Source organism: Sinocyclocheilus grahami, unplaced genomic scaffold (genome assembly GCF_001515645.1).
Source record: "Sinocyclocheilus grahami isolate Dianchi unplaced genomic scaffold, SAMN03320097.WGS_v1.1 scaffold153.1, whole genome shotgun sequence".
NCBI lineage: Eukaryota > Metazoa > Chordata > Actinopteri > Cypriniformes > Cyprinidae > Sinocyclocheilus > Sinocyclocheilus grahami.
Window position 1 is genome coordinate 986,712 of NW_015505332.1, and position 13,932 is coordinate 1,000,643.

Genomic DNA, 13,932 nt, shown 5'->3' on the forward strand with positions numbered 1-13,932 from the left:
TATATATATATATATATATATGTAAACACACACACTTTATATAGTTCATATATATTAAATATAAAAATATAAATTTTATACAAAACATATAGAATTTATTTACAATTTGTAGACACATACATATATATATATATATATATATACACCATTTATATTTTGGTATAAAATTTGGTATATTTTATCCTTTCCTTATAGATTGGTATTGGCCATTAAAATGTATTTGTCAACTTTAACAACTAACTAATTGATAAAGGTACTGCTTCCGTTTTAGATTGGCCAAATGAGCTTGAGATAACCTAAAACTGGTACTTAAAAGCATTAGTGATGACATTATACCTGTAAAACCTTTCCTCCTGGGGTCTCTTCAAACGACAGCTGCTGCTGGTAAAGAGGGTCCAGTGTTTTTCGTGCTACTTTTGTTTTCTTTTTGGCTATGCAGGCGCCGTTCTCCAGTAGATACACCTTTACATAAGGGGCTGGAGAAGAGTTTAATCATGAGTGATGAGTGCCTAAGAAATTCAAGTGCCTAAGAAATCACTGTCAGAAAGTGTAACCGCACTCACCTGGCAGTGCCTTAGAACCTGTTTTTCCCACAAGGCCCCTGGCTCGGATGACCTCTACTTCTAGGGCTCCTTTCTTTTCCACCATCCCGATCTGAATGTCACCTAGACATGGAACAAATCAAGGATATATGAGCCACACATGGGTAACATTGCTGTTTTAATATTGACTAATGTTTGAGTGCGACTGGAGACATAAGCACTTGAGTGAAGTGTATAGAAAGTCAATAACAAACAAGAACTCACCCATAGGGGGCGTGGCTAAAGTCTGTCTCCCCACAAGCTGGGCGGGGCCAAGTCCATCCAGAAAACCACTGAACTGACTGTCAGAAGAGAGTCTCACTCCGGGGAAGATGAGGCTGAGAAGAAAAGGTTTCGGATTAGATAAACAGTAGAGCTTGATCTTATGATGTTACAGGTGACAGGTTGTTGGTTATCACAGAAAAACATTTTGCATTACAGTGAGGCACTTACAGTGGAAATCTAGGGGAAACGCAGAAATGTGCAGCTTATATGCACGTTAAAGGAGTTATATTTGTTCAACTGTACAAAAATGTTTATTTGAGCTATAAAGTCCTCAGAATTGCTCTTTTTTGCAGCAGAACTGCTGCTGTAAGTAGATTAGCTTCTGAGTACTCCCTGTAAAGTGGGTATTTTTTTATGTAAACAGTTGCTTTCTGGTGTTTTGCATGTTTGTGTAAAAGTTACTATATATATATATATATATATTATATTTGTCAGCAGGGTTCTATTTGCACGTGTTTTGTTACTTACTTTCCCTCTGAGCTGTAGCTGTTCATGCTGCCATCAGTGGATTCGCGGCTGGCCTGCCTGGTCATCCTGCTTCTCATCTCTACAGCCAGTCCCGTCTCCGTGCTCCTCTGGATAGTGCTGCGCAGCTTCTTTCCTCCTGCTTCTACAGAGACAGAGACAGTTTGTCAGTCAGGATATCAAGACGTCTCAGGCAGAGTGATGAAGGACACGCTTCTGCACATCTCCCAACAAGAAACCAAAGCCTCACACGCGGCTCAGATGTGAGAGCTGATGTGCTGTTGATTGAGACGGTGTGATATGAAGGTCCAGACACACGTGGTATTGTTCCCACAGGATGGAATGAATTCAACAATTTCTTGTTTTAGATGCACTGCATCTATATCTGAGCTGCTGAGATTAAACCATTCAATCGCAGGTCACACACGGCAGGCTTGATTTTCTTTTCATTCAATGTCATCTGCCTCTGCTTTCAGCCCTGAGACGTAGCTGAACACAAGAGGATGACGAACATAGCGCTGGATGTGACTGTCCTTTTCTGTACTAACTGCACAGTCGTATATAACAATCAAGAACACGGTTGTGCTCTTGTTGAACTTGACCGAGATACAGTAAACCTGAGAAACAATGATGCCCAATGTCAGAGGACGCAATTCAAACTAACCTTAAAGCGATAGTCCACACAAAGATTAAATTATTCTGTCATTTACTCACCCTCATGTCGTCGATCCAAACCTGTATGACCTTCTTTTTTATGCAGAACACAAAAGAAGATATTTTGAAGAATGTTGGTAACCAAAGAGTTTCGGTTCCCATTGACTTGCATTGTACTTTTTGTCCATATAATAGAAGTCAGTGGGAACAAAATCTGTTTTTTACCAATATTCTTCAAAATATCTTCATTTGTGTTACACAGAAGTCAGTCAGTCGTACAAGTTTGAAACAACACAAGGGTGAGCAAATAATGACAGAATTTTAATATTAATTTTAAACATCTCTATTAAATTAAGTGACACAATCTTCATGACAATTAAGCAAATTTGTCATTTGAAATAAATAAATGTATTAATAAATTAAAATAATCATATATTAATTTGTAAAGTATTTATACATCATGATAGTATTCATGCATTTAATTTATGCAGATTTTAAAAAAAAAAACACTCTATTACAATATTTATTTATTTATTTAAAGATTTTGGGGTGAAATGTGACCTGAACATGTTCTCATGAGATTCATTCAATGATGAATATATTAATGTATTAACTAAAATTTGGTTGCACCTACACATCACACAAAAGGTATTTGTTCTGCAAGATATGAAAAGTCACATGATATTTCCAATGATATTAATCTCTAGAGCGACTGAATGGGGAGAAAGAGAGAGAGATGCTGTAGAGAAAGGAAATCAAACACCTTCAAGGTCACAATGATGCTTGATTCCTGCTAAACCATCAAAACGCACTGCACAATTATTAAGTGCTATAAAACTGTCACAGCAATTTATGCACATAAATAAATATTTTACTGACAGCCATGCACAATTCTGCCTATTACTTATGCAAACTCCACCAGAAACCATAAATGCAAAATACAAACCTAATCAAATATTAAAAACAGTTGGTATGCTCTATAACACCAATATATCCTGAAAAACGCATGAACTTTGACATGCAAGATGCTCATTTGGACCTCTCCATACGTGACACATCTTACCTCCATCCTCCTCATCAAAAGAATTCATGCAGGGGAAGTAGACGGCCAGCGCTTCGAAGGAAGCCGACAGACTCATGCGGCTCTGGGAGCGCTGCATGCGGCCGCCGGTGCTGCCTGCACCCGTGCCCGTGGTGGACGTAGCATCGTGGCTTTGCCTGCCCATGTTTACAGCCGGGCCGATCGGAAAGGATGCTGTGGTGCTGAGACTGCGGACGATGGGCTGAACTCAGAGTGCAGAGCGCTCTTAAACAACATTTAAAGTCTGAGTTTGTTTTGGGTTCTTCAGCTGGAGATTGTTCTGCATCGACTGATCTCCCTGGAGTATGCAGCATTAGTGTGCGTTCGGCGCAGTGAAGCTGTCGGCTCTCCTTAAGCTATCTCCTTTCTAACACGTGCAGGAGGGGGGAGGAGGCGGAGCCTGGCTCCCTTTCTTGCATCCTCCCCCGGCCAATCAGAGGCAGCGGTGTGGCTCAGCGCTTCAAATGCTCCTCCAGGCGCATGACCTTTACCCAGAGATACTGCAAATGTGTGTGTGTGGCCATTAGGAACCTGAGCATCTCTTGCCCTGACTGTCCACATGCACAGTCACTCACAGTTCACATGTTAAACAAACACACACACACACACAGGCTGATAATTACTCCTTTCTCTTCGGCTCTTAAAAAGCCGAGAGATTTATTTTGCCGTGCTGACGTGCATCTTTTATCTCGGGTCTCCACCTCTCTCTTCACTATCTCCCAGTGTAAATGTTTGCCACAGAAACAGCTGAATCACTGCTATCCCAGAAAAATATCCCAGCGAAATGCATTGCAAATATTTGCGTAGTCAAAACAGGAATAGCAGCCATATCCAACCATTTTCAACAGCCACTTAAGGTGTCACGTTCAGAGAGAAACAAGAATCTGGGTGTCTAATGAGGGCTAAAATAGTAGATTTTTGCATTATGCAAAATTTACAACCATGATGCCAGGGTGCATTCTAGGACAATGCTATGTGGTTTCTGCAGTGTTCTGAAAGGCAACATCACTTAAAGTCTCTATGACAGAATTGTCAGTCTTTTCTGAAACGTAATGACAGCTATGCATTTTCATGATTAAAGACCCATTTAGTCTATATTTATAAATATATAACATGGGTGTTGCTCAAAAAAAACAAAATATATATATATATATGATTTCTGAAGGATCATGTGACACTAAAGAAGGAGTAATGATGTTGAAAATTGCATCACAGGAATAAATTATGTATACCCATATCTGAGTATGTATTTTATATCTGTCACTATTGTGATCTGGTATCTTGTACTACTCTGAGTCATTTTGATTTGTTTATGGCTCTTATTGTAAGGTCTGAATTTCTTCTAACAGACATGAAGGAACATAACACGGTGTACCGTTACTCCCAAACCTGCCAGAACACACTCTCATCCTGATTCACTGCCAAATACGAGTCTTCTGGAGGCGTGAAACAGCACAGGGGGCAGAGGTGACGTCTCAACATCCTCATAACACAATACAGCAAAAGGAAGGAAGCAGACAATTACGGCACAGTGACTGAACTAGTCTAAACTAGACTTTGACTGTGAAACTCACCAGGACTGGCAGCCAGAGAATAGGCTGTTTTAAACACTCAACATTTTAAATGCTAAAGTCAAACACAAAAATTCTATTGACCCACATGTACAAACTGGACAATCTGAGTCTTAAATGAAGCACAAGCAAACTAAATTAACTCTCCTGAGCTATGCTAGAGAAATAAAACTTTCCCTGGGCTGCTACATAGAAAACCATGCCAACATTTGATAAATCTATAAAGCTCCTCTATTGCAAGCACTTTAGCTAATACTGAGCACATGACTTAATAATTGCAGCAGTCTGAGACCACAAACAAGGAGCTACAATATAAACCAAATTAAGTCAACTCAATCAGTCATAAGGTTTCAAAAAAGCGAAGATTAGAGGAAAACCTTTATGAATCAGTGTATTCAATCAATCAGCAACTACAATATAGTGGCTACTACTAAAAAAACACAGATGATATCACTGGACAGGCTATACCAAAGCTTCCTTTGTGCAACAACATTTCAAATGAACAAACCTCTTCAGAATGTTTTCCCCTGCAATATCCATTGTAAAAAACTATTCATCTGTGGAAGTTGGTCACAGTCATTCAGTAAATGGTTCAAGAGCTTCAACTGGCCTACAGTCCCATTATTTGGACAAATGCCAATTGTCAGTTGTGTTGAACTATGGTTTTAAAACACTGTCCTTTAACATGCCACTTTGAGGTGAAGAGCAAATGTTGTTACTCGGGACTAGTTTATCTACACCAGAAATTTCAGAACTTGTTTAAAGTAACCAAATACATTACTCAATGTCCTTTAAATGAGAAAAGCAGAAACCTTCCATGTCTTCAAGCACAGACTCGCTTTTTTATAAGAATACTGTTTTTTTGCTGTTGTTGTAAATTACTTTGCCAATAAAAGAATGCGTAAGCAAGCTGGTATTGATCTTGCTAAGCAGCAACTGTGAATGTAGAAAATACTACTCGTTTTGTTGATTTATGATGTGACAGTCATGCATAACTACATTTCCCACGATTCTTTGTGGCATAATAAAATGCATAAAGCATGCATTATACACAAAATGTGCTCTTTATTCTTCATTCTCTTGTAATGGCACTAAAAGCTTCCTGTTTTTGTCAGAAAAGTGAGAAAATAAATATTATAATAGAATGAAATGAAAACAATTTGTCTATATGTCTATATATATATATATATATAATAATAAATATATTATTTTATTGTTAATATTGAAAAAAAAATTTTTTTTAATTATTATTTTTATTTATTTATTTTTTAATTGTTTAATTTTTTAACTGCTGCTCAACTTGAGAATGAATACAAACAAACAAACAAAAAAAACACAGTCCACTCATGCCTGAGAGATGAAAGCATCTCATATTACGGGAATTTTAAGAACAATATAATAAATGTGATTTAAGTAAAAAAAAAATATTTTATTAAATAAAAACTTAAAGGACATTTATTACAATGTTCTTTACATTCCCATATTATGAGATTATTTGTTTGTATAAACCATCTTTATATCAAAAACAATGTACAGTACATATTGTCATACGAAACACCTGGGGAAAAATGGAGAAGATCATTACAAATGGCTGAATTAAACCATTGTGAATTATAATGTCCATATCAAACCAAATTTCAGATTAATTGAGGTCACCAATACAGTCTTAAAGGCCTCAAATTAACTGGCACTCAACTCGCTCACAAAAACAAAACCAATGAAAGCACGGACAGTCCGCTCATGCCTCAGAGATGAGAACATCTCATATTACGGGAATTTAAAGAGCATCACATGTAAGAAAAACACGAAGATGTAATAACCTGGCAGCGGGCCGTGAGATGGGACAACAGCGTGCGAGACTGATGATGCTTTGACTAGCTCAGGCAGCCGTGTGCATGTGAGTGTGTGTGCGGATAAACATTTCTACTCAACGGCATGTTTACATCCTCTCAGACCTGCCTTCATCTCTGCACTGCATCATGCCACACCAGTTCAGAATCACCAACACAACACCAGAGGATGTAAAAATCATTAACACATGAACTCTTCAGAAAGCACTGCAGATTTGGAAATCTGCCGAAAATCCAACAAAATTATGCAGAATATCAACATTGATCATCAGAATATAGGCAGGTTTCCATCCAAGGATTTTTTTGTGGAAAAAATATTTAGCGCTTCAAATTTTTTACCGATATAGCTGATGGAAATGCCATTTATCGATAAAATGTCTCATGTGTCGATGCAATCTTTTTCAGTTTAACTTTACCGCATAAATTCAATATCGATACATCCAATGTTGCAAAAATTAGTTTGGAAACACTTTTTGTCGAGAAAAGGGGCTTTAATGCAAATAAATGTGTTGTCACATAACAGAATTAGCCTATAGGCAGCGTCCGTGTTGCTCACGTTAAAGCACCGTTTCCCTGTAATTCAAAAGCGCATTAAATCATATTCATATTATTAAATTGACGAGTTGCCTCTCAAACATGCATATCTTAATTTTATGTTCATTTAGTACGTTGCAAGTTCAACATTTTTCATTTTGTTCTGAAGATCTTGTTTTACGTGGATATTGGAACGATAAGTACAACATTTTAAATTAATTAGTTTTGGCTTGTTAGTAGCTTCTTATATTTTTATTCTTGTTTTGTTCCGAGTATACTGTTCTACCGTTAAATTTAAAGGATTTGTTCTGAAATGAGGGGAAATAAAATAGCATGTTTTTTCAATATGTTTGGCTGACTGTATTTTTCTGTATTTTTCTGATTATTGCTTGATGATCAAGTATCTAAATAGTCTATAACAAAGCAAAAAAAAAAAACTCATGAGACTTGTTAATAAAAATGATTTTATGTAGGCCTATACAATTTAATAATAGGCTATATAATTAAGTTTTGTTTCAAATGGATAAAGAACAGGCTACTAGCCTATATAATTTACGCAATATAGGTGAAATTATGTATGGAAACAGCTCAAGGGCAATTTTTTGCGATACACCAAAAGTTATGTGACAATTAGTTTTTTTAGGGATGACGTCATCACGCACACCATTTTAGCGGTAAAAGGCCAGTTGAATGGAATCAAGCTGTAGACAGCAAATTTTGCAAAGTTTTTTTTTATGCATATTCTCTTTGTTGATAATAAAACTCAATAACTAGATGGAAACTTGGCTATTGATCAGTGTGTGCATTCAAAATCACAAGGAAAGGGTTGGGTCATACTGTACCATTAACTAACTAACTAACTAACTAACTAACTAACTAACTAAATAAATAAATAAATAAATAAATAAAAATGTTTTACATTGAGAAAATAATGCCTGTTTTTAGGTCCATTAAGATTTTTTGCATTGTGACATTATTTGCATGAATATTAAACACATCCCTCAAACTCTAATAACCATAATGTGAATAATAATAATAATAATTATTATTATTATTATCATCATCATTATTATCATCATCATCGTCGTCGTCGTTGTTGTTGTTATCAACAAACTAAATTCAATATAAAAATTTTTTATATTATATTATAATATATATTTTCAATTGCATTTTACAAATGTTCTCAACAAATAAATAATAGTCATCATACAATGATTAAATAATATTTTTTATAATACCTTTTATATAAGTTATAATGAAACTTCAGGTGGAAATCCAATTAATGTTAATTTAAATCATGTAAAAAAAAAAAGTTTTTTATTTTGATCTGAAATATGATGGAAAGAATAGTAAAAAAAAAAAAAATCCTGCACAATGTCATAGGTTTTCGCAAGTTGCAAGTCTGGGATGTGAAATATGTCCGGACATTTCTTGACAGTTTTTATGAGATTCACCTCAAGACATCACCTTCAAGTAACATTAAATAGATATAATGTCTTTCTGTCAGCTGTGACGTGATAAACCTCACACTTTCATTCTCTTAACACTTCTAATCAAGAGACAGACGATACAGATGGAGGGGCGACCACTTCCTCTGTTAGTGTGTGGACAGATGGAGAAAGACCGAAAGAGAGACAGAATAAACTCTTCAGTGCTTTACTAACAGCTCAGATCGAAAGAACTGGCATCTGTGCAGCTGACTGAATGACTGTGTTCAAGATAATTGTTTGAAAGCAGACAGACAGCATGTAGGAAAAGAACATGCAGGTGTAAAAAGATTTATCCTGCAGGGCTGAGATTCAAATTAATATTGTCTAAACATGGTCATCATCAGAACTGGGGGAAAAAGGAGAGCTGAAGATAGTTTGGTTTTCCCCCTCAACTGCTTAGTAACTGAAGTGTCAGATGGGGAACAGGATCACTGGACTATTTCTCATGAGCTTGTTTTTGAAATAAGGAAGTCCTTCTATGGCTGAGTCTTTGAACACAGAGACATTCTTGAGACATTCACTCAAGGCCAGCAGGCCCAATAAACAAAGACTGACTGTAAGACGCGTGCGTCAAGTTCTTTAACAATTTCATCAAATAAAAACTGAGAAAACAGCAGCACTTAAAATATTTCAGAGATGACGCAACACGAGCAGAAAATATGAACATATTACAAAAACATTCAGTTTCCAAATGCAACGAGTCACAATAACACCTCCTTTGTGTAATATAATGAATCTCTTGCACCATACTAATGTTAGTCAACTGATTAAAAATCTAATTATTACATGCTCAAATTATTACATTTACTCAATTACTCAAATTATTACATGCTATGTTCACTGAATAATCAAATTAACTACTCTTCAACAATCCACCATGACCATTTATGGAAGCTGACACCATGAGCACATTAATATTTACATTTCAAGGTATTTCCAGTTTTTAGCAATTCAATCTGTCCTGATGAATGACTGAGCTATACAGTCATAATTCTTAAAGGAACAGTTCACAAAAAAAATAAAAATTTGCTCACCCTCATTCCATAAATGTAGATGAGTTTGTTTCTTCATTGGATCAGATTTGGATAAATTGAACACTGCATCACTTGCTCAACAATGGATCCTCTGCAGTGAATGGGTGCCGTCAGAATGAGTCCAAAACAGCTGATAAAAATGTCACAATAATCCACAAGCATTCCACACCACTCCAGTCCATTAATCAAGGTCCTATGACATTGAAAAGCATCATGTTTGTAATAAACAAATTCATCATTAACATGCTTTTAAGTTTAAACGAGTCCTCTATCCATGATATTGCTTTGAAAAGTTGGCTCATCTGAATCAGGAGAGAAATATGCACAGATCAAGGACTGTTTACAAGTGAAAACAGCACAAAAAAAAGTAATAAACAAATATGTCAGTTGATTTTGATGTGAGCGGACAACAGATGATGAACTTTTTCACTGGAGGAAACATTATTATGGAGTCGTATTTTGGCCAGAAGCAACAGTTTAAAGTTAAAATGCCTTAATGATGGATTTGTTTCTTACAAACACAGCTTTTCGCTTCACAAGATCTTAATTGATGGATTGGAGTGGTGTGGATTATTGTGATGTTTTTATCAGCTGTTTGGACGCTTATTCTGACGGCACCCATTCACTGCAGAGGATCCATTGGTGAGCAAGTGATGTATTTCTCCAAATCTGTTCTGGTGAAGAAACAAACTCACATCTGGGATGGTCTGGAGGTGAGTCAAGTTTTAGCAAATTTTCATTTTTGGGCAAACTATTTCTTTAAATGTACAGGCAGGGTCTGAAAATGGTTATGAAAAACAAAATGTTTGGTGCAAAATGCCTTGAATAACATTATAAGTGGACTTCATAGTACAAAAAGTGCACAAAATGCAAACAATATGCAGTGTTACGATACAATGTAGCTTATATTTCTTATAGAAAAGAATGTGTAAATGGCAGGAGCTAAAACAGCAAACGCAAATGTCTCATTTAATAAGTCAGACCATAATTGTGTCAATATTGTGTCTTTGTGGATCTGGTTCATACAGCAGCACAGCATCTGATCATCTCTGTCACCATGGTGACACTCTGGCGGATATGCATTATCTTTATCTTTACAACCAATGATCAGCGATAAACCCATGACGATCATCATGACCTGACCTTAAAAAGCCAAAATAACACATGCCTTATGAATAGAGAGAAAATGTGCTTAAATTACATTCACACAACTAATTTTTCTAGATTGCTCAAATGTCTTCTGTGATTGTGTGTGACCTGGAAATCTCAATATTATTTTTTTTTAAGTCTTGGTAAAAGTGTGTCACCATGGCGAGGGTTCTTTAAAGGGCCACAAAACACTACAACACAATACTATACTATTTATTCTGATTCTGAACTCGACGATGAGTCTGCAGTGTCTCGTAATTATTCATGAGACTCTGTGGTCTAATCCTATGAGAAGGTACTGTCTCATTATTATTCATTTCCTATGACAGGCACTTCATATACACATTCCTAGTTCCAAATGCGCTAATATTCATTTAAAGTGGTTATATTTTGTTTCTTTTTGCACTAATAACATAATTTAGCTATTTATGATACACCATCTCTCTGATACTTATATTCAAACATACTTTTTCGTTGCTGAAACATCCATTCATACAGTATGTAAAATGTGATTATTCATGAACTGTAGAAAGATGCAGATGTGCAATAAATAAGCCAGCAAGCAAAAAATAAATAAAAACTATATACAATACAGTTTTGTGTTTTGAAATGAAAAGTTTATGTAATGTTGATGTATACTGATATGTTTATGTATTGCTACAGTATTGATTAACGTTTTGAATAGGCTTTTATTTTATTTTTGTTTATATTTGAGTAATTTTATGCACTTTTGGAATTTTTATTATTATTTTTTATAGTTTTAGTCATTTTAGTATTTCAATGTCATCTAAGGCAATTTTTTTATTTATTTATTTTTTCTAATTTTTTTTCTTTAAAATGTTTCTATTTTATTTCAGCTTTATTTCAAGTAGCAAAAACATTTCCAAACCCTTTTAGTTATTTTTTGTATGGTAATTTTTATTTTTTTTGCAGTCAAGGACTACAAAGGAAAGGTTTTGTACAAAGGTTTTTATTACTTTGTGTTATCCTTGACAAATAAGTTGTAACCTTTTTGTCTTTTTTTGTGCCAAATAAAATTCAAAACTCAGAACTCACTAAAATCACTAAAACGCTAAAATAGCGGCCTCTTTTTTTTAAAATGCTGATCCTACCGATTTAGAACAACACTGCATTATTAAACCGCTTATGAAGAACTTCTCAAAGTCTGAATAAAACTTTCCTTCTCCACACACTAAATTTAGGGTTTGGCGAACATGATGTCCGCAGAAGAGACGTGACAATGTGCGCATCCAGCGAGTCCACCAGACAAGATCTACAAGAGAACTGAGCCGGCTTATCTGCGGCCACACATACTCCCAAATCCCCACTGAGACCAATTACATCCTCCTCAAGCCAAAGCACAGCGCTGAGATCAGAGCTCAGAATAAGATGAATTCCCGCTTCATCTTCACATAGTTTTGCTCATTTCCAGGATCGACGGAATGCGGCCGGGCGACATTCCACCTTCTGAGAGCCGTTCATTTGCATAAGATTTAGTGAGAGGATGAGAGGGGGCCGTGGAAAATCGGATCACAGGAAAAGCTGCAGTTCGCACAGATCACCATGGCTACAGAGAATGTGACTTGCTCTGTTTTGTGTCAGGTAACCGGGTTTGTCACAGCGGAAGCTACTCGTGTGCTACTTTCTACAGCCGCATTTCACCATACATGCCTTCTGCAAAATTAAACTTAATAACTTGTGCGATTAATAAATGTCTAATCTAGTTAACGGCAATTTAGGACAATTTACTTAATTAGACCATGTTCTGTATCCGTGTTCAACACTTACAACTATCATGTAGATGGATTCTTGTCAGTAAATGAGGGCATGAGTAACAAAATACAGTATCAGAGTATTCGGGAAAATAGAGCTGCAAATATAAGTATGTTACTGTGATATTTTGGGCTGTTTCTTGTGTTCTGATTAGTTGAGGCATATGTCAACTAATAATTAAAATACTACTATCAACATCAAAAAATAACAACAAGCTACCAAATAAATAAAGAGACAATAAAAATTCAAAGATAAATGTAAAAAAATAAAACTAATAAAATAAAATCAAAAGTGAGTAATTGATGACAACTGAAACTATTAGATGAACTATTCCTTTAAGGCCAGCTTGATGTCTAAAACTATCTTTGGTTTTAGAGGTTAAAAAAAAATTGTTTTTCATGTACCACGTGATCAATAAATGATTTACTTACAAAACTGTTCTTTGCATATAGATAGAACAAGGTATTTATCATGCAAAATGACATCCAGCAGCTTTAGATCTGTGAAGGTCAGAGGTATGTGATTATATGGAGACAAATTTCTGAAGGAGCTGTCAAGAAGCAGCTGCTGTGATGTTCACTGTGAGTACAGAATGTTTGTTCCACCAGACGATGGGTTTCATACGCTGTACTGTCAGGTCAGTCTGAAAAGTTCTGACCATGTCAAGTATTGAGTGACCTTTGCTGGGACGAGCTCCAAAAGTTACAAGCTGAAACTTGTCTGTCTGAAACCTCACGTTACTTACGACTTGTAAACACACTTGTGAAAAGTCAACTTTGCATGTGAGCGGCGCTCTCAACAGTGCCAGAGGTCTGCTAGCTCCACAATGCTTATCAGCACTAAATATTTTCTATCTTATTAACAAACAATAAGGTGCTTAGCATTAAAAAATATTGTTAGCCAGGTCACCTTAGAAGGGCGAAGTAAATTTTATTTGATCTTTTTCTCATTTATTTTATATCCATTTGAACTAAACATTGAAGAAAAATATTTGTAAAAAATACAAATAATTTAACAAATAACATTTAATTAAAAATTAAATTAAATTAAATTAAATTAAATTAAATTAAATTAGACAGGTCAGAATTCACAATTGAAAAGGCGGATACTAGCATTTTGCGAACATTCATACTAATTTAATTTGGTCTTAGATAACAGTTTATTAAAGCGCCCCTATTATGCCATTTCCAGTATTGCCTTTCATGCAGTGTGTAATATAGCTTTATGTGAATGTAAACAATCTGCAAAGTTGAAAAGCTGAAAGTGCACGATAAATAAATGTATTGTCTCCCAAAATAAAGAATCGACTCTGAACAGCTGAAACGAGTCGTTAGTATTCGAATCTCACTTTACATTTGCATAATGCGCGCCTATGTTCTACGTTGGCCGGCCGCGAACAACTTGGCCCTGCCCACAAACACGTCATTTTACTGACGACTGCTTCTCTAATTTCAGGGAGTTCAAC

General features: G+C 35.7%; 1 protein-coding gene across 1 annotated transcript in view; it reads right to left on the minus strand.

The window, feature by feature from the left end:
- Window positions 1–13,932, minus strand: part of LOC107592505 (regulating synaptic membrane exocytosis protein 2-like) — a 167,598-nt gene that overhangs the window by 1,738 nt on the left and 151,928 nt on the right. The window contains exons 21-24 of the mRNA XM_016282038.1: window positions 1,335–1,476; window positions 807–919; window positions 564–665; window positions 337–476 (exon numbers count right to left, since the gene is read on the minus strand). Of these exons, the coding sequence (XP_016137524.1) occupies window positions 337–476; window positions 564–665; window positions 807–919; window positions 1,335–1,476 (497 nt within the window). The remainder of the gene's footprint in view (window positions 1–336; window positions 477–563; window positions 666–806; window positions 920–1,334; window positions 1,477–13,932) is intronic.